Source organism: Saccopteryx bilineata, chromosome 5 (genome assembly GCF_036850765.1).
Source record: "Saccopteryx bilineata isolate mSacBil1 chromosome 5, mSacBil1_pri_phased_curated, whole genome shotgun sequence".
Classification (NCBI taxonomy): Eukaryota; Metazoa; Chordata; class Mammalia; order Chiroptera; family Emballonuridae; genus Saccopteryx; species Saccopteryx bilineata.
Genome location: NC_089494.1, coordinates 64,881,721 through 64,909,298, shown reverse-complemented (window position 1 = coordinate 64,909,298; position 27,578 = coordinate 64,881,721). Strand labels below are relative to the sequence as shown.

Sequence of the window (27,578 nt, the reverse complement as noted above, 5' to 3'; positions counted from 1 at the left end):
TGTGACTCATAAAGTCCTCCAGCTGTTAAGCTCCCTATTTGAGTACTTGTTCATATATTATCTTAAATCTTGATTTAGAGGCTTAGGATGTACATATTTTGCTTTGCTAGCTAGATACTATAGTATTTATACTCAACGAAAACAGGGCTGGGTCTTTATTGCATTTTTCCTATAATTCAGCACAAGGTAAGTACTTAGTAAATGAAAGACCAATCTTAGAAACGCCATTCTTATCATGTGCAATATACAAGCCAAATTATATCCTTTTGGAGGCAAGGTGGTAAATACATTTTTAATTGCTATAATTTAAAATTTTTCTTGGGTAAAACAGTTGTTTTAAAGAGAACATACAATGACCTGTATGCCTGATAGTCTGAAAATATGTTAGCATGGGTCATACTTCCCCAATTTTAGAAAAGGAAAGAGAAACTAAAATTCTATTTCAGAAATCAGTTTTTGAATTAAAAAAAAAAAGCTTTGAGGACAACAGACAACTATGCAAAATACAATATACCTTTGTCTAAGGCATATGCTTTTCCCTGGAAATAAGGCAAGCTGCCTCTCTGCTACCAGATAACACTGGGAAGTTGTGTCTGACTAATACATAAATAGAGTAGGAGATTTTCTCTACTTGTAAAAAATGGAAGATTATGGCTTATCAGAATCATCTGGTTTATGAGAGTAATTTAATTGTTTACAAAATTCAAACAACAAACAAAAATGTTTAGATATCATTAACCCAAACAAGTTTGACTGTAAGTTTTGAAAACAGAATATGGCGCACACTTCCAAATCACTTACATGTCTTTAAAATACACAAAAGAGCTCACCCACAACAAACAGCAAGATTTATAAATGATCTTCTGATTGTCTTTCAAAGCTGGAAAATTTATAGAAGTCTTTGAATAGTGTGGTCCTCTGGATTGTACCTTAATACGGTACATAGTTCAGCTATGAGAAAGGAGTGAAAACACCAATTTGGAGCTTTTTTGAGTCAAGTGTAATGGTTTCTGGAATTTGCCTTGAACCCATACTCGGTGCATTTTCACTTGTTTTTTCCTATTAACCTGTAAGCGACGATCAACCAGATTTTGCTTCTCGTCTAACCCAGCCTTGCAGAACAAATCGTGGACTTCCCCTGTAGGACAAAAATAGCAATCAAATGTATGACATATGACGGAGGGAGGGTACAGTCATGAACAAGGAACATTAAATGGAATAACTGAACATCTAAATTTCATTTATATTAACAAATACTCTAGTACAAACTGGTGAAGGAAACATGTGAATCCAAGCTTTGGATTTTTTTTTTTTTTTTGGATAGAGACAGAGAGAGTCAGAGAGGACAGATAGAGAGGGACAGACAGGATGAGAGAGAGATGAGAAGCATCAATTCTTTGTTACGGCTCCTTAGTTGCTCAGTGATTGCTTTCTCATATGTGCTTTGACAAGGAGGGGGGAACTACAGCAGAGCGAGCAACCCCTTGTTCAAGCCAGCAACCTTTGGGCTCAAACACGCGACCCTGGGGTCATGTCTATGATCCCACGCTCAAGTCAGTGACCCCTCACCCTAGCTGGTGAGCCCATGCTTAAGCCTGCAACCTCAGGGTTTCAAACCTGGGTCCTCTGCATCCCAGTTCGACATGTGGCACCACCTGGTCAGGCCAAGCTTTCAATATTTTGAAAGATACCTCCTGTTTGAGTTTTTGCTGGTTTGCAGAGACCCCAAATGATGCATTATAATAGTATCATATAAGTTTAGGGAAAGTCCTTAAATGCAGAATTCATTTGAAATACATTTTAAAAATGAGAAATTGATAAGAGCTAACTAATTTTCTAGATACTTTTAAAATCATATTCCTTTCTTTGGCTGTGGCATGTATCAATTTTTTTCATATCTGGACTAACAGTACCTCCAAAATGGAACAGACTATCCCTTCATTTGGGAGTAACAATGGAACAAGTGATTATTTAAAGCAGTTTTGACTGGAAAAAGATTAGAAAGCAAAAACGCCATTTTTAAGCTTTTATATAGAACAGTACGGTCACCAAAGTGTGAAGACATCCGATGTGTAATCAACTATTGAAGCCTCATTTTTAGAGCTTTCAAATTTTCTCTCTGCAAACATTAATGAAAAAGATTTTTTATAGCTAATGATTTCTTCTTACAGATAAGCATACCTTTTGTAAAGAAATATGCTCTGGTACCATCTCCTCGAACATAAAAATTGTCAGATAAACAATGCCCTGAAAAAAAAAATTGTGAGAAGAGAGACTTAGTATTCCTTAAAACAAAAACAAAAACAAAACCTTGACACGAAATATTAATGAGGCATTTTTGGCCCTGGCTGGGTAGCTCCATTGGTTAATAGATCATTTCAATACACCAAGGTTGTGGGTACACCTGGTCAGGGCACATAACAAGAATCAACCAATGAATGCATGAGTAAGTGGAACAACAAACTGATGTTCCTTTCTCTCTCTCTCCTTTCCTTGTTCTCTCTCTTTAAAATGAATAAATAAAATTAAAATAAAAAGAATTTATAAAATGAGGCATTCTTTAAAATACATGAAAATAACTTGAAACTGAGTATCATATTACCCCTTTTAAAGCGAAGCTGAGTCTTATCGTATCTCCCGTAGTCCCGAAACAACAGCACACCTCCAGGTTTCAGTAACTCGGACAATCGGTTCACCACAGCTTGCATCCTTTGAAAACAAAGCAAGATACTCTCTAGAAATCGTTTTATATGCCACATTTAACTTTCTTAAAGATAAAATAAGAAAAGCTTAATAAGGCCAAAGAAACCCAAAAATAAGAGCAATAAAAACAAACAATGTTTTGTATAAAAAGAAAAAGGGCACAAACTTGCTAAATTATCAGATTCAAAAGGCAGAGTATCAAGATATGACCCAAATGACCAGAGTAGTAACTTCTTAGAGCTTGACGTATGAGGTCAAAACTCAACTACAAAAGCACATGGATATTTTCTGATATTTATAGCACATTAAGGTAGTTCCAAGGCAGACAGAAACAGATGTTGCTCTATATTTCTTGTAAGATAAAAAATATGCCAGAGGCATTCCAACTGTACATATGTAAAGAGAGATCGTCACATCTCCTCCAACACTAGCTTTATCCTAACTTTGTCATTTAGTTCAAAGCTACCTCATTCACCAAAGTGCAACACCTCAGAGATATCATTAATCCCTTTTATTTTTCTCTTCTTCCACTAGCCTCTCCAAAACCACTTAGTCATCAAATTCTATGTGTTTTTTTTAAATAACATCTTTGATATTTTTTTCTCTTTTGTTTCTTATTGGTACTCCCTTAATACAAATCATTAACTCCTTAGGCACGGAAACAGAATAGCTTCCTAATCTACTTTATTATTCTCCCTGTCAAATTTTCCTGCATATAATTGATGAATTATTCTGCTTAAAATGATGGTTTTGTCAAATCATTGCTTTGCTGAATTCATTTTTCCAACCTCTTCCCCACTACATTTTAATCTGAGGCATAGACTCGAGCCAAACTGTTATATTCTTGGCTCTGAGCAGTCCATGCCTTTGTTCATACGGTTTCCCCTCAAAGAATTCTCTTCTTACTCTCTGCCTATTTAAATTCTATTCACACTGCAAGCCCCAGCTCAATACTGGGAAATCTTTGCTTTCTTTTATTATTTATTCTAATCATCTGGTTTCCCACCAAATTTGACCCCTTGTGACTGCCCTTGACTTAATGATTTTGGTTTAAATGTTCATGAACTTATGTGTGATTATGGAGCAGAGATGACAAATATTGCAGATCTTCTATCAATGCCCAGTGTTTGACACTGGCTGCCTACAGAGCTCTATTGAAAAGAGATCTTAGGGCTCGTGGGAATGATGATCAGAGTACAAAATCAGTTATCACTGTCTGCCCTGGGCAGAGTGGTCAGTGGTAGCCGGTGTGCTAAGTCCTTGCCATCTCCGCTTTACCCACACTACCTAAAACTTCTGAGAGTTTCTTGTTTTAAAAACGAGGGATTTGGATCAGATAATCTGTACATTCCTTCCAATTAAAATACTGTACAGTGGAATAATGGGGTGAAAAGCCAGATTATAGCAGGTGTTGAAGGAAGTAGATAAAGAGAAATTGAAAATAACTATGAAAATGAGAGATATAACACACAGAGGTGGCATGATTAGATGAAAAGCTCTTTTTAAAAACTGGAATGTAAGTACATGAAAGGGGGGAAAAAAGTATTTTTCCTTGTTTATTTTATTAGTTTTTTTTATACTATCCTTAGGTTTTGGCAATAAAACTAGGTATACCAAAACCTTCAAATAACTCACTTTCAGAATAAATGTTTTACATACAGAGAAAAGTCTCTTTCTGTATTACTAAAAATAAGCATGAAACAAAAATGCAAAACAAAGCCAAAGAGCCAAATACAGCTGACCCTTGAACAACATGGGTTTGAACAGCGCAGGTCCACTTATTCAGAATAATTATATGGACACTTTTTTGGAGATTTCCTTACTACTGTGAAGCAACTGTAGTGGTTACACTAAGCTACCATAAAGCAATCATACTGCTATTTCTCCATTATCAATACATAAATCATTATACCTATAAATAAATATGAATTTCTTTTTCACAATATCTTTTCATTTTTGATGTTTAGTGTTAGTAATATGTATAACATCTACAGTGTTTTGTATCATGTAAGATAATACTAATGTAAGTACTAAAAATCTAGCTTGTAAACAGATGAAGTAACCTTATACAGTAGTATCAATAAAAATAGTATAGTACTGTAAATGTATTTTCTCTTCCTTACGATTTTCTTAACAATATTTTCTTTCCACAAGCTTATTTAATTGTAAGAATACAGTATAATATATATAACATCTATATTATATGTTAATTGACTTTATGTTATTGGTAAGGTTTCTTAGCAGTAGGGTATTAGTATCATAATTAAGTTTTGGGGGAGTCAAATGTCACACACAGATTCTCGACTGTGTGGGGGGTCTGCAGCCCTAATCCCTGCCTTGTTGAGGGTCAAATGTACTTTATCAACTATACTTCAAGGTGTAGCCACCTTCTTCTGCACACATTTTCTTCCCAGCTATCCTTTAAGGCCTGGGGTTGTAGGGAAAGGCTGCAGACGGGAGCTGCTTTCTTGGTCATCCATCTTGGTTCATAATGCAGGTTCAAGGCCAGTTCCTGAGAACCACGGATGGGAGTGGGCTGGCCATGAGAGGGACAGTATAAGACAGGAGAAAGCCCCTTTTCTTTCTTTACCTGACTTGGGGCCAACTCTGCTATCCTTACCTGTCTCTGGATGAAGGAAGAGGAGAAGAAAGAGATTTTTAAAAATGAGTATTGACTGCCTACTCTATCCTTGGATCTGTGGTAAACATATTATATTTTCTTTTATTTTAACGACAAGAAGGACAGCTAGCTCTTCCTTTGTAGTCGCCTATGATTTATTCCCATTTAAGCTAGAACCTCCTGATTCAAGGTCTAGTTCAACTGCTTGCTGTTCATTTGTTCATGGATTTTCCAAGCTGGCAAGAAGCTACTTTTCTCCTGGGGCTGAATCTGCTACCACAGTCCTAAATGATCCTAAAGATACTGCTTTGCCTTTTCACTTACTATTGCCTCTTTCTACTTGTTCACCTTATTTTTAGATCACTTCCATGTAGGTAAGAAAGTCTAGTTACTGACATGATACATCTGAAATTATCCTATAATAAATAAATAGAATGAACATACTGTACTATGAAAGCAATCTTCTCAAAACATCTGCTTTCCTTTCTCTTTAACATCCAATTTAAATCATGAAAAAAATACATTACCTAAATTAATTTCAAATAGTCTTTTTGTGGTCTTATTTGGAATTTAAACATTTCCTGTTATGGGTGTCAAATAGAAAAATCTTGTTCTCTATCCACCTACTCCATCCTTTTAACTATGAAGCAAAACACATAGATGACATCTTTCGACTAGTAACTGAATAATACCAACAGTCTAAACAGATTAGCAGAAACCTATGTCATAGAAAATGGGAGGAAAAAGTAACTTCATGGAACCTGACAGATCTCACTAAGCACAAATATATCTTTCATTTAGATTTATTTTGAAATCTAATTTGTTTTTCCAAAAGTAATCAAAGTGCTCATCTTTGCATGAGCAGTCAAAGGATTGTCAAGGGTCCTACTGACCTTGTAATTGCAAAGAAATAAGCACCTGGTAACTTGGCTTCTTTGGGAAAAGTTCTCATTCATCAAATAAAAAGTGGTTGATGCCAAGTCTGTGTCTACTATCAGAGGCTCTTTCCTGGAGCTAAATCTACTATCATAGTAGAAAACTCAGTTTTAAGAAACCTTATGAAGGGACAACTCCTGACACCACACATGTGCCTTAATACATATGAGGTGGTACAGGAGTGTGGTGGCTATGGGGGTGGGGGGAGGGAAGGAGGGAGAGGGGGAGGGGGAGGGGTACAGAGAGAACTGGATGGAGGGTGGCAGAGGATGATCTCTCTTCGGGTGATGGGTATGCAACAGACCTAAACGACAAGATGACCTGGAAATGTTTTCTTTGAATGTATGTACCCTGATTTATTGATGTCACCCCATTAAAATAAAAATTAAAAAAAAAATACATATGAGGTGGCAGAATTTTAAGAAAAGTGATCCTTTAAATGGCTGGTTAGCTCTTTATGCTTCCAATCTGCAGAAAAGCTATGTTTACTGTTTCAAAGTGTTATGTGTGAACAAAAAAATTTAAGTCATAAATATTTAAATAATGCCACCAGGCCAACTGTAGATTATAAAGGTCCAAGGTTAATCTGGCAAATCTTGATAACCTCTAATCCCCTAGTCACTAGAAGGCCTACTGGACTTCTTTAAAACAATTTTTTAAAGCCCCATAACAGACCTGTGTGAAGCCAAATAGATTCACAGCCCACCTCTTCACAAACGTTCAGTATGATGCTAAATTAAACATGTTTGTTGCTGATCACCAAGTACAATTTCCCTCTTAGGAGTCTATTAGGCTGTTCTGAATTTATAATTTCCTTGAAGCACTGTCACTTTTAATAGGTATGTGTCTTGCCAGAATGTGCTCACTTCATTCTGACAGTGACAGAAAGCTCACTAATGAAGCAGTGTGACCAGTTTCTTTCTAAAAGTCTGAAGAAAAGGAGAACTGCACTTAAAAGGCTGCATATTATATATAACTTAGTTCACTAAATAATAAATTCGAGAATTGTCACTTTTGCTTTGATTGTTCTAAAAACTACTACTGATAAAAGGGTTTTCCACATTCACTTTGCCTCTTTTGTCCTCATTCACCTGTCAGGGTGAATAGACGAGAGCACAAAGACAAGGAGGACGACATCCAGGGTCCCGTCCGGAAACGGGTAGGGTGAGCCATCGTCACAGACGTCGTGGACGAAGGCACAGCACTGGGCTGCTCTGTAGGATGAGTGCGACTGTCATGAAGAAGGAAGAAAAGGAGTGGGGAAAATAAGTAGTTAGGAGACTTATACTATATATTTAAAATAAAAAGGTCAAATTTTTTTACTGTTCCACGAGCTTTACCTCTATAAATTTGAATGCACTTTATTTCCGATTCAGTATTGTTAGCTTACTTCAAAAGCTTCCAAAAAAATCAAGTCTAACACTCGGACTTGATAGCAAATATTCTTTCTGTGCTAGCCCTCTAGCGCTCTCTGGTTTTAGAAGTGGAGCGGGCGTCTCCGTGAGTCAGCCGCAGCGCTGTTAGATACCGGACTGCGTCATTGAAGAGGCACGGAGCGGCTCCGCAGCTCTCCCCCACAGCTTGTTCCCTGCCTCCTTCGGCTTAAAATATAAATGTCCCCTACTATGTAATCAGAATGAGATACGCACAACTTGTAAATATACTAAAAATCACTGCATTGTATACTAAGAATGGTAAGTTTTAGGGTATGTAAACTATATACAAAATAGCAAGAGTACACACACAAACACACATATGCAATTCACCTACAGAAACAACACTCCAGGGCTATATACCAAAATATTAATATTGATTCTACAACTCTAGGAAGTGTGCTTGTAAGTAAATTTTACCTTTCCTTTTAGGCTTTTCAGTATTTTAGAAAATGTCTACAATGACTATTACTCTTATTATCAGAAATTATGTTCCATGTGTTTACTATACATTTTTGCTCATAGAACTTACTTTGTTTCCCCATTTCCTAACATTATTACTGCTTCTTGCTAACGTCGTGCTCATTAGCACTTGGGACTGGTCAAGTAAGTCCAGGTTCCCCACTGTTTTCCTTGCCTTCTAGTACCTTTCAGATTTGTAACATATGCCTTTTCAGACATTCCCCCCTAAATTTTAATTTAATGAATTTCTACTATGTGCCAGACTGTGTGTAAGGCTTTACAGACAGAGGAACAAGATCACCTTGTGGGAGCTGTTGCCTTTCTAGGTGTACCGGTCCCTTGAACTCTACGTTAAATTCAAAACACCTTTTATTGTCTTAGGGTCATATCGTAAGCATCAATAGATGGTCTGATTCCCAGAAATAGTAAAAGGTCAACTAAAAATGGTCACAGATAACATCTGATGCAGAAACCTCCCCACTCCACCTCCTGCCTAATCACTTCAATAGCAAATAAATCAGATTCTTATATGCCTCTCGCTGAAGAAAATATAAGGCATACCTTTACTAGCTCCACGGCTCCAGAAGCAAAATCACAACAATAAAGAAAGGACTCTGGAACATTCCTATGAAAATAAAAAAGAAATATTTAAATCTAGAATCCAGCTGTACAGAAGAAAGAAAACTAGGTCTGAACTAGTTAGTAAGTACTTCCTGAATAGAATTTTGAATGACACTTGGCTTCTCAGTTCTTTGTAGATATTGCTCTCTACAGTGGTTTATGGGTAGCGTTCATGGTGCTTCTGAACCAATATTGTCTTACGTATTAATTACTGGATTATTTTCAAATTCCTGTCCTGGTTTTAAGGCTCTTTATTCCTAAGCCCACCTGCCCTAGATGCCATCCTACTCTCATGCAGGAGGTTTCTAAGGTCATCCATCTGCATCCATCCTCCTCCAGACCCTTCCCGGCACCCCTTCTTCTCTGCCTCCAGTGCCACAGTCTCGAGCTACTTTTAGTTTAGGCCACTTCTACCCTCCTCCAGGGACCCTCGGAACTCTGCTTCATTCCTCCTCCGGTCTTTATAACTCAACTGGCTCCCAGGCCCTGATACCGTGGTAGGGCAGAAATACACACAAAGACACACACACACACACACACACGCAGCATATAAATAAAAAATTTAAAACATAAAATACTAATACATTAATTCTTAGTTATCTTTTCAAGTTATTGTCAAACTTTTATTGAGACTCATATGTGTACCAAGCATTTGAATATCCAGTAGTAAATGAAATTGTGTAATAAAATAGAATCAAATAGATCTGTGTTTGATTCCTGGATATGCCACTTACTAACTGAATTTGACTTAACTTCTTCAAGATGCAGTTGAAATTTAGCTTTTTTTCAAGGGTGTGGTGTGGTGGGAAGGTTACCCATATGAAAATCTTAACTAATTTTAAGTAGCCTCCATTGAGCTTAGAAAAATTCTGTTTGGCCTTTATCTGAAATTCATAATAGTGGCTGGATGATGGTTGTCAGGGGGCAGCCGTCTAATTTGAATTTTGTGGGCCACTATAAGTAAAATTTCTAGAAAGTTATCTAGTTTAGACTAAGCACCTAATAAATGTTAGTCATTATTATGTTGTTGCTGTTATTATTATCATTATCACATTATAAAAGGAAGATTCCCCTCTGCCTTCCAGGAACTTAAAAACTTAAGAACTTAACAGGGTTCTGTAGAAACTTCTATTTAACCCAAAAAGCTTCTCTGGACACTGGCACATCTAGCTCATCATGAAAGGTACGCTGCCTACCTCTGTGCAGAGGTTACTAAACACCCGCATGATACAGAAGTCTTGTTGCTAAAGGAGAGCATGGGTCATTTGCCATGTGTCCTATCAGGGTGGCAACATGACCTCTGAGACTGAATTCCCACTGCATCAGCAGCCCAGGTCGAAGTCTTGTGACCACTCAATGATTTTACAGAGCTCTTCGGCACAGTCAGCTGACTGCCTTGGCCCTCCTCCCAGCAAGCAGGTGTAACATCACGGCTAGCACCACACCACCAAGCACACTCCTGGCAGAGGGTTTAAGAATTAAGTGAACCTTGGGAGGATGATACGACTTTTCAATTCTGAAGGTCTAATTATGGCAAAATATTCTGAAAATTAAAAACATTAACCCTATATTCTCCAAAAGAAATAAAATATAATGTCTTAGGTGGGGGGGGATTTAATATTCCTTTTGGAAGGTTAATCACTGGTTGCCTTTTAAAGATGAATGAATCAGCTCTGATGACTGAATTACAATGATTTCTAAAATGTGGATATGAAGCAAAAAAAAAAAAAGAAAGAAAAGATAGACAAGAAGAACCAGGGAGTGAGGAGGCATGAGCCTACAATTATTAGTTGAAGGGAGAAGTAGAGAGGGAAAACTAGAATTAACAAGTGGAGAATCGGAGGTATTAATGAGTTAATATGCACTGAGCTCAAACTATCTATATTGTACTTTTTGTCTATCTGGAAAATCTGATTAGGGTAAAATATGCTCTCTCCTTCAAGGAATACAAACAGTGGTTGGAGAGATAAGACATAAACAAGTGACATGCTAAATAATACCTTGAGAAGAGTTATAAAGTAACACATAATCGACTGCCATGTAGTAGATTTATGTGCATTATAAAGCTTGGAGATCACTGGAGTGAAGAAACTGGCTCTGTGCTATAAAAGAACAGGAAATCTCAGTCCAGAAATTGGAAAAGGGAAAACAAAGGAAATAAGTACAAAAAGAAAAAGGCCATTCAGAATTGCAAATTTGCCAGCATCACTTCTGCCTGGCGACTTTAACTGGTTATTTGATGCTATCAGGGAATTACTTAATATTCATTATGTTAGGTTTATAATAGTACTGGAGAATGTCCTGATATTTTTTTTTGAGATACATCATATTTAAAGATAAAGTGTGAGAATGTTGGCATTACATTAACAACTGTTTACAACTGAGGTGGTGGGTACCTGGGTATTCACTGTGTAATACTCTTTACTTTTCTGAATGCTTTTACATTTTCATAATGAAAATTAAAAAATAGCATCCTTAAATGAAAAACATGCATAGAGAAAAGACTGAATAGAATTACAACAACAATTCTGTCAGCAACTATGTTAGGATAATGGAGATGATGGGTGATCCCCCTCCCAACTCTCATTTCCTCTAATGGTAATGTTCTGGAATGTTCTTATGTTGATTTTAAAATGGAAAAAGTAATGTAAAAGCTATTGTGTAAACTTAACAATTTCAAGTCTAGAGACAATCATTTGACATCCCGAGTTTTATCCTGGGTGTGGCTCCAGAAGTAATGACAAAATAAAATGAGGATTAGAGTATAAACTTTAAACTCAATTCTCTACACATAAAATGACACCTATGTATCCTTAATGAGCAACTCTCTACAATTTAGCAATCCATAGCTAGTGGAGGGAGCAGATCTCTTGCTCTTTTCTTATTCAATTACTCATATAAACACCAGTTTAAAAAGAATACTTCAGTGCTTGGTAGATAATCCCTGGCTATGAAACACTGTTTTCAGAGTAATTCCCAGTTCTCTGAAATTAGACTCTAATACCACAACAGTGCCTTTGAAATTCGCCTTAGTCATTGTTTATATGGGAACAGGAATGCTACTGACATACACATGACAACATTTTCCTAGAATTTCTCAACATCCCATATATATAGTATATATATAAAATTATTTTGCTTGCTTTTTAAAAATGTTTATCAATAAAAGATTTGAGAAAGAGGGGAGGGAGAAGAGGAGAGAGAGAGATAGAGAAAGAGAGAGAGAGAGACAGGAACATTGACCTGTTCCCATATGTGCCCTGACCGGAGATTGAACCCGCAACCTTATGCTTCGGAATGATGTTCGAATCAACCAAGCTATCTGGCCAGGGCACATATATGAAGTTTTGTAGTAGAAAACTCTAGAACTCACTGCAAAGTGTTTAGAATCGGAAAAACACTATTTCCAGCACCACAGCCAACCTAAAATCAAAAGAACAAACAAATATCATGAAAACAAGGTTAAATTTTCCCCACTAATGTCAGGTTTTTTATAAAAACAACAACAACAAAAACTAGAAGAAATTTACTGGGCATCTGGGTACAGAAAAGTTTTCTAAACTCAAAAGTAATAAAATAAAACATAAGAATAATACTGAGAAACTTGACTATGGAAACATTTAAACTTTTTACACACCAAAACCCAAAATAAACAATTAAAAGATGATCAACCCCCTGTGAAAAACCATTTGCAATAAATATGATAAAGGGAGAACTCATTAAAAAAACAAATTATAGGTAAATAAGCAAAGAAAATAAAGAGAACACAAAAGAAGTATGCAAATGGCTTCTAAACATTTGATAAACTATATGATTCATTTAATAATCAAAGAAATGCAAATAAAAACAAGGTATGAGTTTTGTCTTATAAAGTAAAAAGCACTAAATAAATAAGAATATCCAATCAATGAGGGTATGATGAAACAGACACATACTGCCATGAACTGTAAACTAGTGTTAGTACAACTTCTTAGAAAGCAATTTGGGCCCTGGCCGGTTGTCTCAGTGGTAGAGTGTCAGCCCAGTATATGGATGTCCTGGGTTTGATTCCTGGTCAGGGCACACAGAAGAAGCAACCATTTGCTTCTCCACGCCCCTTTCCCTTCTCTCTCTCTCATCCCCTCCTGCATATATCACTTGACTGGCTCGGAGCGTGTCAGCCCCAAGCACTGAGGATGGCTCTGTGGAGCTTCTACTTCAGGTGCTAAAAGTAGCTCCGTTGTGAGCATGGCCTCAGATGGATAGAACATTGGCCTCAGGTGGGGGTTGCCGGGTGGATCCCAGTTGGGGTGCAAGTGGGAGTCTGTGTCTCTATCTCCCCTCTCTTACTTGGAAAAAGAAGGGAAAAAAAGGAAAAGAAAAAGAAAGCAATTTGGCAATATATCTTAAGAGTGTTAAACATTTTTATAAATTATGAACTAGTAAATCTAACCCAAGATAATAAAATACAGAAAAGTCTATACCCAAAGATGTTTTCTGTAGAAACCTGAAAACAATTTAAATGCCCAGTAGTGTGAAAAAGACAGTAGAATTATAGTACTTCACATAGTAAAATATTTTGCAGCCATAAAAATGTTTATAGAAAAAATTTAAACATAGGAAAAACAGCTTATGATATAACGTTAAGTAGAGACAAAGCAAGACCCTAAAAATACAGGTAGAGAATAGCTCAACTATATAAAATCGTGTAAACAAAAGGAGAAAATGTCAGTACAATGTGAATAGTGGTATTATAGATAATTTTATTTCTCTTACCACTCTAGTAAATTCTCTGCAGTCGTCCCTCACCATATCGTGGCTCACTTTTCGTGGTCTCACTGTATTGTAGATTATTAAATTGTATATATCAACTTTCTATGGCGGATTTTTTGCTAGATCACGGGATTTTGCAGTATATAGGTATTTTTATGGATTTATTATTTTGATTATTTTTGTGGTAAAATAAGCATTTTCTATTCTAAAAAATTGAAAACAATATAAAAAGAGTGTGGGAAAGGTTAATAACAGTGTGGAAAGGTTTATAAGAATATAGGGAGGGTTTATAAAGCCTTAAAATATATATAAATAATAAAATAAATACAGGTACAGTTGCTACTTTGCAGACTTTCACCTATCGCCAGGGGTTCTGGAACCTAACTCCCGCCATAGACAAGAGACCACTGCACATTCTACCTTTATAATGAGAAGTAGAAGTGTATTTTTAAAAATAGAAAATCCAGGTCTACACCAGATTATACTAAAGTATATATCTCACTTATTTCTATTTTACCTAAAAAGGGATAATAACCAAAGGAGACAGACATTAAGACCAAAACTTTATTGGTATTTAAAACTGTCTTCAAGTTAGAAATTAAAACAGACAACTTAAAAAAAAAAATCACAAACTTAAAACCGGACTAATTTAAAGATATGAGTTCTTTAAAATTTTTTATGCATAAAAGTATCCTGAAATCTTATTTACCTAGATTCTATCATTTTCCCCCCTAAAGAAATCTGGATCAATAAAGTAATATGGAATGCACATTTAAAAATTAGTTTCCACCTCCCATCTTTGCCTCTGCAGTACAGTACCTCCAGAATTCTGAAAGTCGCTTTGCTACCAGGAAATAGCTCAGTCCTCGGAGGTCCTCTTCTGTGTTCCTCAGAGTCTGGGTTGAAAAGATCAGATTCTGCTTTGCTTTGACCATCTGACAAGCCAAAACTCTTCTTATAGTAATTTTCTTCAGGCATAGTAGGGCGGTGCTTTCTTGAAAAACAATTTGCAGCATTTGTTTTTCCATGATCCCACGACAATTCTTTTGCCTTCTCTTCAGTTTTTTTATCAGATGGAAGAATTTCAGGGAATTCCCTCAACAGCCAATTACGATTCTTGAAAAACTTATTCTTATGAATTTTGTAAAATGTGTCCCAATATTTATTAGCTTCACTCTCATACTTAACTAAAATAGAGAAAAAATGATTTATTTTACTATGAATTATATTTACTATTAGTTATTATTTTTAATAACTATACTATACAGTATTTAATAGTTAAATGTGTTAAATATGTTATACATATACATTTATAATAAGTAGATTTATTATGGAATAACTTTAATATAATAATTATCTAATTTTTAAAAATTCTTACATCTTAAAATTACAGAGTATTAATTCTCTCAACCAGGGCATTGCTCCACCTGGCATGCCCACCAGGGGGTGATGCTCAGCATCTCTGGGGCATTACTCTGCTGCAATTGGAGCCATCTTCAGCGCCCAGGCCAACTTTGCTCCAATGGAGCCTTGGCTGTGGGAGGGGAAGGGAGAGACAGAGAGAAAGTAGAGGGGGAGGGGTGGAGAAGCAGATGGGCACTTCTCCTGTGTGCGCTGGCCGGGAATCAAACCCGGAATTTCCACATGCCAGGCCAACACTCTACCGCTGAGCCAACCAGCCAGGGCTAATATTGGAATCTTAATAATCACATTTACCAATAATCTATAAGGCTCTTTATTATCTTATTTTTTTCTGTGTGAATGCCATTTCAACATGATGCCTGTGCAAATTGCTAATCAGATAGGAAATTCTGGCATTATAATCGACATAATCTTAGAGCTAGAATGGTCCTTTGAAACAATCTACTCCAACTCCTTGTTTTGCATTGGAAGAAAGACAGTACAGATGAGCCCACCTGTTCTAGGGCCAAGAGTCACATCACAGAACCAGGACCACATATGTATCCTTACTCTTGGAGTCTAGGGGCCCTCCCATCACTGCATTCTTCCCTCACCTCCAGAGGCATCTCTTCTTATTGACATATCCTAATTTGAAGACTTACAGAGAATTTCTGATGCTTTTTTAAAAGAGATGTACATTTTGTGATGTCATCCCTTAGTTTTCACTGAATGCCAGGGTCAGGGTTAGGTAAAGAGTCCCAAAACTTTAGGGATTTCTTAGCTTTCTACCTCTTTCTATATGTACCTTAAATAAATAAAATAATTCACTCACTCACTCCATTCATTCAACAATCATTTCTTGGATACTATTATGTATCATTCCTACTCCCTAAGCCTTATCTATAGGTTAAGAATTACTTTCACTCAATATAGACACATGATCTTTTTAAAATGCTTTCAACAAATAAAAAAAACCTATTGATAGAGAATGATTTCTAAGATTCAATGTTAGATAAAAAAGCAAAGTGTAGAACAGTATGTTATAATGCAACTATTGGTTAGGGAAAAAAAAGAATACATGTGTGTGCATACACAGAAACATACATGCATGTATAGAAACATATTTACTTGTATATGTACAGAATACTTCTGGAAGGATAATCACATAATTAGTAATACTGGTTGCTTCAAAACGAGGGAACTTGGTGGTTTGAGAATTTCCATTTGAAGTTTGATACTGAAATTACTATATGCCAAAAATAAAAATAACAAACTCATTTCTTTCATAATTTTAAAGAAGCCCCTACCCTCAGAACAAGCAGTGCTTATAGTCAGTTTCATCTTTGTTACAGAGCCCTGTTCTGAAGCCCTTACAGTTTTTCTTTTCTTTCCATTTTTATCTTTATGGTGTTGTACCATGGATCTCCACCCATTTGTCCACAAGACTTCCTTCCCACCGAGGCTGTACTGTATCTGGCGGCAGTGCTGCTATAAAGACAAAAACTCCCCTCTATATTTAAGGCCTGAGAAATGAAAGTAGATCTCTGTAACAAACGATGTAGAAATCTAAGACATGACATCCACTCTAATGGATGGAAGCCTATTTACGATGAATCTAAAAATGCTACATATTTATCTTTACAACAGTCCCATCTCTACTTTAAAGATTGGAGCATATCTCAGATGGCCAATAGGTCTATGAAAAAATGTTCAACATCACGAATCATTAGAGAAATGCATTTTAAAACCACAATGAGATACCACCTCACACCAGTCAGAATGACGCTCATTAACAAAACAACACAGAATAAGTGCTGGCGAGGATGTGGAGAAAAGGGAACCCTCCTGCACTGCTGGTGGGAATGCAGACTGGTGCAGCCACTGTGGAAAACCGTATGGAGATTCCTCAAGAAATTAAAAATGGAACTGCCTTTTGACCCAGATATTCCACTTTTAGGAATATATTCTAATACCAAATCACTGATTCAAAAGAAGATATGCACCCCCATGTTTACTGCAGCATTGTTTACAATAGCCAAGACCTGGAAATAGCCCAAGTGTCTGTCAGTGGATGAGTGGATAAAAAAGCTGTGGTACAGCCTGATCAGGCGGTGGCACAGTGGATTGAGTGTCAGACTGGGATGCAGAGGACCCAGGTTTAAGACCCTAAGGTCGCCAGCTTGAGCGCAGACTCATCTGGTTTGAGCAAGGCTTATCAGCTTGAGCCCAAGGTCGCTGGCTCAAGCTAGGGGTCACTTGGTCTGCTTGAGCCCCCTGGTCAAGGCATATATGAGAAAGCAATCAATGAACTAGGGTGCAGTAATGAAGAATTGACGCTTCTCATCTGTCTGTCTGTCCCTATCTGTTACTCTCTCTGACTCTGTCTCTGTCACACACAAAAAAAGAAAAAAAGCTGTGATACATATACACAATGGAATACTCCGTGGCCATGAAAAAAAGGGAAATCTTACCTTTTGCGACAACATGGATGACTATTATGCTAAGTGAAATAAGCCAGACAGAGAAAGAAAAATATCTTATGACCTCACTCATTTGAGGAATCTAATGAACAATGTGAACTGAGGAACAGAATAGAGGCAGAGGCGGGATCAAAGGGACCAGAGCAGAGGGAAAGCAGTCAGAGGGAAAGCAGATGAGAGGATGAAATCAGAGAAAGGAAAGAGATTAGTGAAAATATATATACATAACACAGCGTTATAGAGAGCAGGACAGCAAATCTTGGAGGGAAGGGGGGAAGGCGTTGGGGGGGCAAGGAGGATGTCAAGGGGAACATGGGGGGGGAGATATATTTGGTGGTACACTGAATCTATGTAAACACAATAAATTAAAATCAATAAAAATTTAAAAAGACACAACTTAGAAATAGAAATGCAAAATTCTCAGATATGATGAAAATTGAGTTTCCCATACAAATTGATTACAACATAAGAATAAAAAATTAATTAAAAAAAATCAGAGTATATCTAATATACAAAGAAAACAAAACAACATTATGAACATCAGACTTGGGAGGGATTAGGAAATTGTCTAATTTCCCCAGGGTCTTCTTGTACCTTGTCTTCTTTCTTTTACCTTAAAAACTCTCTTTTGGACTCACTCCATGCTGGTAGAAGGTCTTTCTGCTTAATAAAAAGCACCCACCTAACAAGACCTACATTTAGTCAAATCTTTAGTATCCCCATTTCCAATACCAAACTACTTGTGAAATGAGTTTGAAACTATCAGTATATAGAATGTAATACTTTATATATCTCAATAATTTACAGCATATTCCCCTAGGACAGGGGTCGGGAACCTATGGCTCACAAGCCAGATGTGGCTCTTTTGATGGCTGCATCTGGCTCACAGACAAATCTTTAATAAAAAAAAATAATAACGTTAAAAATATAAAACATTCTCATGTATTACAATCCATTCATTTCCTACCGCTCATGCTCATGGTTGCGGGTGGCCAGAGCCAATCACAGCTGTCCTCAAGGACAACACCAAATTTTTATTGGATAATGCATAATGTACACGGGTCATTGTATGGTTCTCATGGAATTACATTTTAAAATATGTGGCGTTCATGGCTCTCTCAGCCAAAAAGGTTCCTGACCCCTGCCCTAGGAATTAATTGAGTGTAGGGAAGTAGACAGCAGGAGTGTAACTTGAAAGAAAAGACATTAAAAGCAGTGCTACTTTTTTTTCTTTTTTTTTTTAATTATAATTTTATTTTTTTAATGGGGCGACATCAATAAATCAGGTTACATATATTCAAAGATCAACAAGTCCAGGTTATCTTGTCTTTCAATTATGTTGCATACCCACCACCCAAAGTCAGATTGTCCTCTGTCACCTTCTATCTAGTTTTCTTTGTGCCCCTCCCCCTCCCCCTTTCCCTCTCCCTTTCCCCCCTCCCCCCGTAACCACCACACTCTTATCAATGTCTCTTAGTTTCACTTTTATGTCCCACCTACGTATGGAATAATGCAGTTCCTGTTTTTTTCTGATTTACTTATTTCACTTCGTATAATGTTATTTAGATCCCACCATTTTGCTGTAAATGATCCGATGTCATCATTTCTTATGGCTGAGTAGTATTCCATAGTGTATATGTGCCACATCTTCTTTATCCAGTCGTCTATTGACGGGCTTTTTGGTTGTTTCCATGTCCTGGCCACTGTGAACAATGCTGCAATGAACATGGGGCTGCATGTGTCTTTACGTATCAATGTTTCTGAGTTTTTGGGGTATATACCCAGTAGAGGGATTGCTGGGTCATAAGGTAGTTCTATGAATTTGACTCCAATGGCAAGAGAAGTGAAGGCAAAAATTAATGAATGGGACTACATCAGACTAAGAAGTTTTTGCTCAGCAAGAGAAACTGATAACAAAATAAACAGAAAGCCAACTAAATGGGAAATGATATTTTCAAACAACAGCTCAGATAAGGGCCTAATATCCAAAATATACAAAGAACTCATAAAACTCAACAACAAACAAACAAACAATCCAATAAAAAAATGGGAAGAGGACATGGACACTTCTCCCAGGAGGAAGTACAAATGGCCAACAGATATATGAAAAGATGCTCATCTTCTTTAGTTATTAGAGAAATGCAAATCAAAACTGCAATGAGATACCACCTCACACCTGTTAGATTAGCTATTATTAACAAGACAGGTAATAGCAAATGTTGGAGAGGCTGTGGAGAAAAAGGAACCCTCATACACTGTTGGTGGGAATGTAAAGTAGTACAACCATTATGGAAGAAAGTATGGTGGTTCCTCAAAAAACTGAAAATAGCAGTGCTACTTTTAAGAGGAAAAAGGGAAAGAATTTCAAATAGCCAACAAACCATGCCCACATATACCATGCAGGTCAAAACAGAGTAGTCATACATTACATACATAGCAATTAAAATTTAAAGGATAATAAGAGAAAACATTCACAGAGAATGGTCTATACACTGACTGCTACTCAAAAATTTATTTTGTATTCATTTATTACAATCAGATGAAAATTTGGAGTGATGGTAACAATTTAATTATTATTATATAGTTCTTTCTTTTGCAAAGTTTTATCTACAACTTACATAAAGATAAATAATCTTAGCTGATTTTTCATTCAACTTCCCTACACAGTTTCCTCATTTGATAAGGGTTTGAATATACATCTGTGTTCAAGCTCTAAAAAGTCTATTAAACCTCATGAACATATGGAGAACATTAAACATGATCAGTTCTATAAACTACAAAATCTTGGATAAAATTGCTGTCATAAATATGAGTCTATATTACTGTTTTAATTTCTAAGATTTATAAAGAGGGTGAATCTGCAGTAGTTGACTGGGATTTGGTTCAGATACCGAATATTTCAAGCATCTAAATTCAGCTGTGGCCTATGAAATCTTTAAGAAGGGTCTGATTACTATTAGAAGACAATGGTCAAGGTCTGTTAATATACATATACTTTCAAACCTTTTTCAAGTATTTTCTACTCATGAATTAGGAGGAAAAGAACCCCCAAACATTTACATAAACATTCTACCAGTAACAACATCATTAAAAAATAACAACAATTACACAAAATGAATGTGGATTATGTGCCAGGCAGTACATTAAATGCTTTACTTGGATTTTTCTTCCCATTTAATCCTAATAATACCTCTCAAATAGATATATTATTATTCCAATTTACAAAGAAATTCAAAGTCAGAGGTGATAAAAATTTTTCCAAGGTCCAGTAGAGTCGGACCTGGATCAAGTCTATCAAGCTTTAAGCTCATGCTCTTAACACTGCACTGCCTTCCTAACACAAAATCACTAGTAACCCCCCTCCAAAATAATCTCTAAAAATATTTTTTTCAGGTTTCTGCTGATACTTTATTTTTTATTTTATTTTTGCATTCAACACTATTTTGTATTAGTTTCAGGTGTACAGCATAGCAGATAGATATTCATATAGGCTACAAAATATTCCTGCTGGTAATTCAAATGCCAGCCTGGCACCATAGATAGTACAATATTGTTAACTCTATTCCCTATGCTTTACCTTACATACCCATGACTATTCAGTAACTACTGATTTGTACTTTTTAATCCCATCACTTTATTTCACCCCATTCCAAAATACCCCTTCCCTCTGGCCTCCACCAGTACGTCCTCTGTGCCTGTCAGTCTGTTTCAATTTTGTTTGTTTGTTTACTTTGTTCTTTACACTGGCCATACAGTGATATCATATGGCATTTGTCTTTCTTGGCCTGGCTTGTTTTACTTAGCATAATACCCTCTAAGTCCACCCATGCTTTTGCAAATTAATCTCTTTTTCTGATTCTGTACTTTCCTCTCATTATGAAGCACCAAGTAAAAATTAAAACCTCAGCATGACCAGTATACCTAAATTGTAAAAATAATGCTGATCGGAGTGAACGTCCATAAAAACAAGCCCAAAATACAGAATTAATTAAACCCGATTTGAATTATATAAAACATAAATCATGCAAGGTTATATGATGAATTTGTGGTGTAGAATGGCAGTACAAAATGCTGTGAGAACAGATACGTGTGTGGGATGGAAACCAAACAGAAATAGCACCCAGGATGGGCTGGGAAAGGTTAACGGGCTGGAAAACTTTAAAGTTGTGTTTTCAGCAGTATCTCCAATCAATTCTGGCAACTCCATAGTTACCAGTAATGGGTGACAGCTTCTGAGACCCCCTGAGAGCTCAAGCATACTCATACTTATGGTTATGAGACAACATAAACACCTTCAGCATATGATTTAATTACCTGAACTGCAAGGGTATCTGTGATAACAGGGGATTTGAAAAAGCTACTTTCTTGACCATGAGTGAAACATTCAGTTTAAACTGCTGTTAACTTATCTCAAGTTCAGGCCAATGATGATAAGATGAACATAGTGTGGAAAATATGCCCTGTCTTTATCTTTTCCAAATGGCCTTCTAAACAGGAATATTAATCAATTTTTCTTGGAGGAGCCCTTTTTCTTTTCACATTCCTAGGCTGCCAATTCAAAGAGTTAACTGCTCCAAGCCACTGGCAATGAGGGATGTAGTGATCTGCTTAACCACAGCCAGATGAAGCAACTTCTCAATTATCCACTTAATTCAGTACTGCTGAGGGGAAGAAGGCCCAGGCCACACTAACCATACTTAAATATTCAGAATTCACCCTAAATCACACTGAAAAGCACAACTCAGAAAATCAATTAAATCATTTATGTATCTAACATATATAATATTATTAGTGTGAATTATGAAAGCTTATTCTAAATTGTAGCGTAAGAAAAAGCAATTTAAAATTATTTCTGTACACCAATTACACAAACACCTGAGCTCTCAAAGTTGGAAATTTCCATGTCACTGATAAAGATCACTGTCTAATAAAAGAAAACTCTTAAAGTTATGAAATGAAAAATACATTTCTAAGAACACTGCATAAAATTTTAAACAACCAAAGCTGACTTATAAACAATAGCCTAAATTTATCAGTTCACAAAACTTTTAGCTATTTTTTTTCCCACACAGTATACTCTCAAATGATAAGGTATTCACAAGGTAAGTTATAATGGGATTTTGTTACTATTTTGTTTAATGCAGATAACTCATCCTAGTTAGGTAGTTATTTACACAGGTATTTTAAAGTAAAAATTGCAGCTGCTTTTGTTATTAAGTTTTAAAAACCCATTACATTTGCTAATAACCAGTTGAGATATAACACCACTAGCGATGTATTTAGAAAATTATAAAATATAATCATGTTAACTCAAAAACTGCCAAATGAGTCTTTCTCATTTCTCTAATTAACCTGCTTTTGAAATAAATATGAGCTATTTCTTCTAATAAAATTTAGAAGAAATTACCAAAAAATATGTGGAATCAAAAATTATTAATCTGGACATCTAATTGAAAGAAATACTGCTAATGAGAGCCTGGATGCTATACATTTTAATCACAAAAATGAAATGTCAACCATCTCACAGCAGCAAAGGCTGTTATTTGTGATGGATAAGTTCTTATTTTCAGAATTGTGCGGGTGTTTCCTGACTTTAATTCTCACCAACAGCGGAGACAATGGGTGAGGAATGGAGTAAGGGAATGACAGCACAGACTGACACACATGAAGAGACCAAAAGGAATGTGCTGGAGAGTTGGTTGGCATGGGAGAACAACCAGTATTTCTTCCCAGTGGCGTTAAAATAAGTGAGGTAAGATCAATAAGCAGCATTCCTGCTGTATAATAATCTGCGAAAGGGATACTTCGCTATGGGAGAAAACCGGCTCTCGTAAAGACTTAGGACTCTCCTAGGTAAGAAGAGATGGTGGTAACAGAGAGGCACTGGGAGAACTGGGTCAGAGCTTCCTTTGGCTTTTCACTAAGTTTGGGAGTAGAGCTTTTAAATGGATCTATTCACCTTGACCCATATTCATCAGAGACATTAAACATCAAATTAGAAGCCTCACCTAGGGCTTCTGCAGACTAGAGCTCCAGGATCGCTGGCAGAGACTGGACTGGGGGGCCGGGCTGGCATTTACTCTCACTGTAACGTCCTGTCACTCAACAGTTCCTTGGAACAAATGTTCGTTCTTTGCCACCCTCACAGCAGCCTCAGTTGCTGCTCTGTGCAACCTTGCTTAAGTGTGATGAACCGGTCACCCTCACTGTGTGTCCCTCTCCTTGTTCCCTGACATGGATGAGGTCTACCACAGTGAACAGGGTTATAGGGGGGAATGGAGATGGGACCCAGCAGAAACCCCATCACTTTGAGTCATTTTAAAATGGAATCTTTTGTTGTGTGTCTCCGCAGCAGCCAGAAAGCTTGCTCAGAAAGAGACTGGACATGCTAATAAGCAAACCAAATGCTTCAAAGCAGTATCATCAGTCCTCTCCGGCCTGACTTTCCTGCTTCTACAGAGAGCCCAGTCACCACCTTTCTATTTCAGTCACACTATGGTTCTGTGGGAACTGTCATTTTCCTTTACCGCAGTTTCCAAGGCCCTAAAATAACCTTCTCATTAGCTTCACTCAAGTTCATTGTTAACATAAATAGGCCATAATAGGCAGCCGCGTGCAGAGCACTGTAAGGGAACATTATCAGCACTGCTCATCTATTTATGTTCTAAACAGAAATATTCAAAAGCGTGTGAAAAAAAATGCTTGGTTTTTCAAATGATCAGGAAATACACTGTGTATAATTTTTAACTTCCTAGAAACAAATTAAGATGACTGATAACTTTTAATCCAGTTTAGGCTTGAATCTTTCTGTCACATCCAGGTGGCCACTAGCAGAAGAAGCTTGAGTCATGTGGAAAATATGTCTGTGCAGCTGCTGGCAAAGCAGCAAAATTATACTTCCTCAGAAACAGGGTGACAGAGTTCCTGCAAAGGAATGCAATGTTGGCTGGTCTGTACACAGAATCGCCACTGGTATGCACCCTCAAATCCAACCCCAACACTCACGGCCATATCCCACTCTGGGCTGCTCGGCTGGATGCTCATAAAAAAAGACCGGGTCCATTATGGATCAGGGACTCTTCTTCCTTGCCCCCCTTCCAGGATACATTCAAGCTTAGGGAAAAGAGAACAAGCTCCAAGGAATAGCAGATGCCAGAGGAGAAGGTGGCAGCACTGTCCCCTTCACCAGTTAAGGGCAGCTAACGAGGCTGTCTCATGAGCTCCGTTTCCACAGCTACCTTTGCTTCAAACTTTAGCCTCAGTTGTAGACTGAGCAATTTTCACCATGCTTGGCTTGCACAGACGAATGTAAACATCTTTCCCTAGAGAGAGTGTATGGACAGCTGATCAATCTGTTCTGAAAATTGTATCTCAGGGGTTGGCAAACTTTTCTGTAAAGGGCGAGAGAGTAAGTAGTCACTGTAGGCTACCTATGGTCTCTGTTGCCATGATTCAGCTCTGATGACATAGCTCAAAAGCAGCCATAGAAGATGCGTAAACAAATGAGTATGTCTGTGTTCCAATAAATCTTTATTTATAAAAACAGACAGTGGGCTGAATTTGGTCTGTGTTCATAGTTTGCTGACACTTGCCCTATCTAATGGGATATTGCTACAAGAGCAAAAGACAAATGGTCATGACCAGAACCAAGTTGTTCTGGCAAAATTAACTTATGATGTTTGAAGCCAGAATAGTGGTTGCTTGTTGTGGGGTCTGAGGGGTTGAGGGAAGTACTGTAATCGGCACAGAACATGAAGTTTCTAGGTTACTGGTAATATTCTGTTTCCTGATGTGTAGAAAATTCACTGAGCTTTGTGAGAATTAATTTATAAGTTGTGTAAATTTCTGTATTTGGTTCTTCAATAAACTATATTTTTAAAAGAGAAAAACGACCTTTGCACGGGGCATGGGTGGCATGTCATAGGGGTTAAGGGGGTTCTATTGAGTGGAACACTTGAAATCATGTTAACACAATAAATTAATCTAAAAAAGTAAAAAGACCTTATAAGACTTAAAAAAAAAAAAAGACCCAAGCTGTTTTAAAAAAGGAATGACTTTAAGAAAAATAAAATTTTAAATCCTATGTAGAGAGTGCAGGTGTTCGGCGAAGTGTCTGTGTTCCCAGCAATACAGTGAGGCCAAGACCATTTTGGGAGGTGCTTTTTAAAAAACTGTGGTAACAAACACATAATGTAAAACTTATCGTCTTAACCATTTTTAAGTGTACAGTATGATAGTGTTAAGTATATTCACATTATTATGAAACAGAGGTCTAGAACTTTGTCAGCTTGCACACCTGAAACGTTATACCCAGTAAACAACAACCTGTGTTTTCCATCCTCCTGACCTTGGTATCTACCATTCTACTTCCTGTTTCTACGAATCTGACTACTTCTGATATCACATATAAGTGGAATCATACCGTATTTGTCTTTCTGTGACTCGCTTATTTCACTTCACATAATGTCCTTCCTCAAAGTTTACCCAGGTTATAGTATGTGATAGGGTTTTCTTCCTTTTTAAGGCTAAATAATAATCCATTATATGGATGTACCACATTTTTACCCACCTATCCACTGATGGACTTTTGGGGGGGCTTCTACCTTTTGCCTTTTGTGTAGTGTTGCTATGAACATGGATGTGCAAATATCTCTCAAGACCCTGTTTTCAATTTCTCTTTTCTTTTTTTTTTTTTTTTGCTAGATGTCCAGAGGTAAGATTGCTAGATCATATATGGTAGTTTCATTTTTAATATTTTAAGGAGCTTCCATAGTGCTTTCATTTTACAATTGTACCAACAATGCACAAGGGTTCCGATTTCTCTATGTCCTCACCAACACGTTTTCTGTTTCTGTGTTACCATAGATCATATTTTTAGAAGATATTTTTGAAAGTTAGCAAGGCCTTACCTAAACTTTAAATATCACTGGCCTCAAGAAAAGTACTTTAAATCCTTATTGGAACTTTACATTTATCCTAAAGACTAGCAATATTTTGATATTTTACCTTCTTTTTACTCAAAGTTTTTGAATTTATTGAACATTCCCAACAAGCAAAATAAACAACAGCATAATAGAAGACTCACAGCATGAGAGAAATTTTGAAGTTACATTTTCATATCTTGTTTGAAATGCCACCATGTGAATCTCCCAGAAAAAGCAACAATATGACTAAAAAAAGAGCAACTACAAGGTGAGCACATAATTTATTTCATTAACTTTGGTCCCATTATACTGAAAATGGGAATTCTCCCAAATGGAATGAGCAGACTGGCATAGGTAGAAGCAAGGAACTCCAAAGTAACGACATAATTAGGAGGAAAAGAGACTACGGTGTGAACTGAAGCAGTGGAAGGTCCAGCGGAAAAGCCAGGTTCCAGGAGCTACAACATGCAGCCGCCTACCTTGCTCCTTCAGAAGGACTCGCACAACTGAGTTTTCCTCCACTATTTTTCTGGCTGCTGCTTCTTCTTCTTTTGACCATTGCATATGATCCCTATTAAAAAATAAAATGATTGTAAAACATGCTTTATTACTGAAGAAGGCAGAAAAAGGGTAGCAGGGGATATATCTGCCAGTCTAGATTCCTCAACAACAGATGATACAAACTGATTTCATAATCCACTGAATATATTTTGTGTCAGATGTTCCTGCCTTTTTTCTTTTATTTTTTGGGTTTTTTTTTTGCATTTTTTCGAAGTTAGAAGCGGGGAGGCAGTCAGACAGACTCCTGCATGCGCCTGACCAGGATCCACCCGGCATGCCCACCAGGGGGCGACGCTCTGCCCATCTGGGGCGTTGCTCCATTGCCACCAGAACCATTCCAACGCTTGAGGCGGAGGCCATGGAGTCATCTTCAGCGCCCGGGCCAACTTTGCTCCAATGGAGCCTTGGCTGCGGGAGAGGAAGAGAGATAGAGAGGAAGGAGAAGAAGGGTGGAGAAGCAGATGGGCACTTCTCCTGTGTGCCCTGACTGGGAATCAAACTGGGGACCTCCACATGCCAGGCCGATGCTCTACCGCTGAGCCAACCAGCCAGGGTCCAGATGTTCTTTCCAATTAAGTGCTGGTATACCGCTTGGACTCCCATGGTTTCTTTGTTTAAATCTGGTTGTGTTGCAAGCCCCAGCCACCCTTTGGAAATGATTGCTGAATTAATGTCCCAGAAGCAG

At 37.2% G+C, this 27,578-nt stretch overlaps 1 protein-coding gene across 2 annotated transcripts in view; it reads right to left on the bottom strand.

Annotated features, from left to right (window-relative positions):
- Positions 1–669: 669 nt before the first annotated feature.
- METTL8 (methyltransferase 8, tRNA N3-cytidine) overlaps positions 670–27,578 on the bottom strand; it is a 99,669-nt gene continuing 72,760 nt past the window's right edge. For both annotated transcript variants that reach the window (XM_066279441.1, XM_066279440.1), the window contains 8 exons: positions 26,812–26,903; positions 14,347–14,714; positions 12,149–12,198; positions 8,716–8,779; positions 7,351–7,490; positions 2,603–2,709; positions 2,182–2,247; positions 670–1,138 (listed from right to left, as the gene is read on the bottom strand). In XM_066279441.1, the coding sequence (XP_066135538.1) occupies positions 948–1,138; positions 2,182–2,247; positions 2,603–2,709; positions 7,351–7,490; positions 8,716–8,779; positions 12,149–12,198; positions 14,347–14,714; positions 26,812–26,903 (1,078 nt within the window). In that variant the 3' untranslated portion in view covers positions 670–947. The remainder of the gene's footprint in view (positions 1,139–2,181; positions 2,248–2,602; positions 2,710–7,350; positions 7,491–8,715; positions 8,780–12,148; positions 12,199–14,346; positions 14,715–26,811; positions 26,904–27,578) is intronic.